General features: G+C 40.0%; 1 protein-coding gene across 1 annotated transcript in view; it reads right to left on the bottom strand.

The window, feature by feature from the left end:
• Nucleotides 1–512: 512 nt before the first annotated feature.
• Nucleotides 513–2,075, bottom strand: part of LOC104950898 (uromodulin-like 1) — a 4,829-nt gene continuing 3,266 nt past the window's right edge. The window contains exon 4 of the mRNA XM_010777495.1: nucleotides 513–1,272. Coding sequence (XP_010775797.1) covers nucleotides 1,085–1,272 — 188 coding nt within the window. The 3' untranslated portion in view covers nucleotides 513–1,084. The remainder of the gene's footprint in view (nucleotides 1,273–2,075) is intronic.

Consider the following 2,075-nt stretch of genomic DNA (forward strand, 5'->3'; position numbering starts at 1 on the left):
AATAAATGTATTTAAGTTTTCCGCACTCTCGCGGGAATATCTCCGCAATTGAGTGAGCTTAAGTTTCAATTGCATGATATAGCCCAGATAAACACCTTCATCACACATGTTACCTCACTTGTTTGTACCATTTTCAGGCGATTTCTAATCTGTTCTAGAAAAACGATGTGTTTTTGGATATTTGTGGCCATGAGTGTTTTTTTATTGGTTAAGTGGTCCTTGGTATGAAAAAGTTTGAAAAACACTGTTATAGGTAAACAAAAACGTCTGTTCACTGATTACAAAATAAATCTACAAAGCTTTAGAGAAATAATAGAAGAAGACAGCTTTTCCCATTATATGTAATTGAATTGTAATGAGTAAAGATACAATTGACAAAAATGTATTGCATGAATTAAATTCAAATCAATGATCATCAGAAAGAGAGAAAACTAGAGATAAAAAACAATTTATTTTTCCAAGGAACAGATAATCTTGTAAATGATGATTAATGATTAAACATTTGTATATTATTTGCCATATAACATTATATATTGATGTAATATGTCATTTTGATTGGACATATAAAATGAAAACCAGCATTTCAGAGGGTTTGTGTACGTCTGATTACAACTACAAATAAGCTTGGAGTTTTTCGTTACCCAATGAGTGATATTTTCTATTAACAGTTGATCACAGAGGCTCAATATAACTGTCAAATCACGAATGAACACATTATGTAAAACTGGTTTTAACGAGCAATCTATCTCAAAATGGGATACAAAGACTATTGATTTGTTGCCTCTGAGGGATAATGAAGGGATCAGAGCAGCTTTTCTATTTGGGGAAGGTGTTTATTTTCAGCGAATGATAATAGACTGCTCATTGTTAAGTGTGATATTCGACTGCAACAGCTGTGTCACCTTCGAGAGGAGGTGTGAAGTGGATTGCTTCTCATCTTCTAGTCTGGCCTGTACCGGCTGATACAAGCCTCTGCTCTACGGTTAATATGATTGACTGCTCCACTGTCTGTTGAATAATGTAATTGTCGGCAGCTATTTTGGTGAGGACGTGATCAGTGTAATTGGCAGTGGTGCATCCTTGGTCACGGTAGGATCAAGTCACCTCCAGCGTGCACACACCCACAGCAGGCTCGTCGTGGAGATGCCGACTGGAGCAGCCAGATTGCCAGGCGATGGTAGGCCAGCCACACCAGCAGCAGCATCACCGTGACGATAGTGAAGCCAACCAACAGGCCGACGATGACCAGAACCAGGTCAAGCTCTGACGGGTCTGAAAACAAATAGAGGCTCTGACATGTCATGACTTGTTAGCACTATCCTAATGTTGGTTTAACGAGTGGATAGGCTTGATATGGTGACCGGGACTCACCGAGCGTTAGTACGCGGGAAGTCCTAGGTCCCCCATCCGTCCAAATAATTTCTTTAGGAGACGTTGTCGGCTAAAATGACCTAAAACCCTTGGAATAGATTTATCTTTTTAGTTAGCAAATAGATCTCAGACGGCAAGACTTCTACCTCTTGTCCCTTCGAGGCACCACTACACACTTAGTAAAAATACCTAAAACGATGTGTTTGCTCTCATTATTACAAGATTTCGTGTATAATTTTTGTGATCGACGTAATTACTCCAGATTGTCATGGGAAATAGTTAGGACAACCACTTCTCTAGTTCATTAAAACATAACAACTAACTTTTCGTGTAGTCATCTGGTAACATTTCTATGACATAGAACATTAACTGTAACTTGTCTTCCTTTATTTCTTTTCTTTCTCAGTCCTCACTCTTCCGTCTACCTCTCTCGCTTCACAACCCTTTCTCTCATCTGTCGCCCTACTGATCTCTCAGTCTCTTATTGTTTTTGGTTCCTTGAGACTGTCTCGACCATTTACATCCGTCTCGCTGTGAACCGTTTCAATTGGGGTTAACTCTAGAAGGAAACGCCTCTGGTTGTCATTTATTAGAGAGGCAGGGACTTTTCGATTAATTGGGACGGCAAAAACCGCGACCGTTAAAGTGGGGGGGGGGGTGCTATTTGCTTTATCGCTTCCTTTGGGGGGGGGGTGGTGGTTGTA

Source organism: Notothenia coriiceps, unplaced genomic scaffold (genome assembly GCF_000735185.1).
Source record: "Notothenia coriiceps isolate Sejong01 unplaced genomic scaffold, NC01 NC01_scaffold00018249, whole genome shotgun sequence".
NCBI classification, from domain to species: domain Eukaryota; kingdom Metazoa; phylum Chordata; class Actinopteri; order Perciformes; family Nototheniidae; genus Notothenia; species Notothenia coriiceps.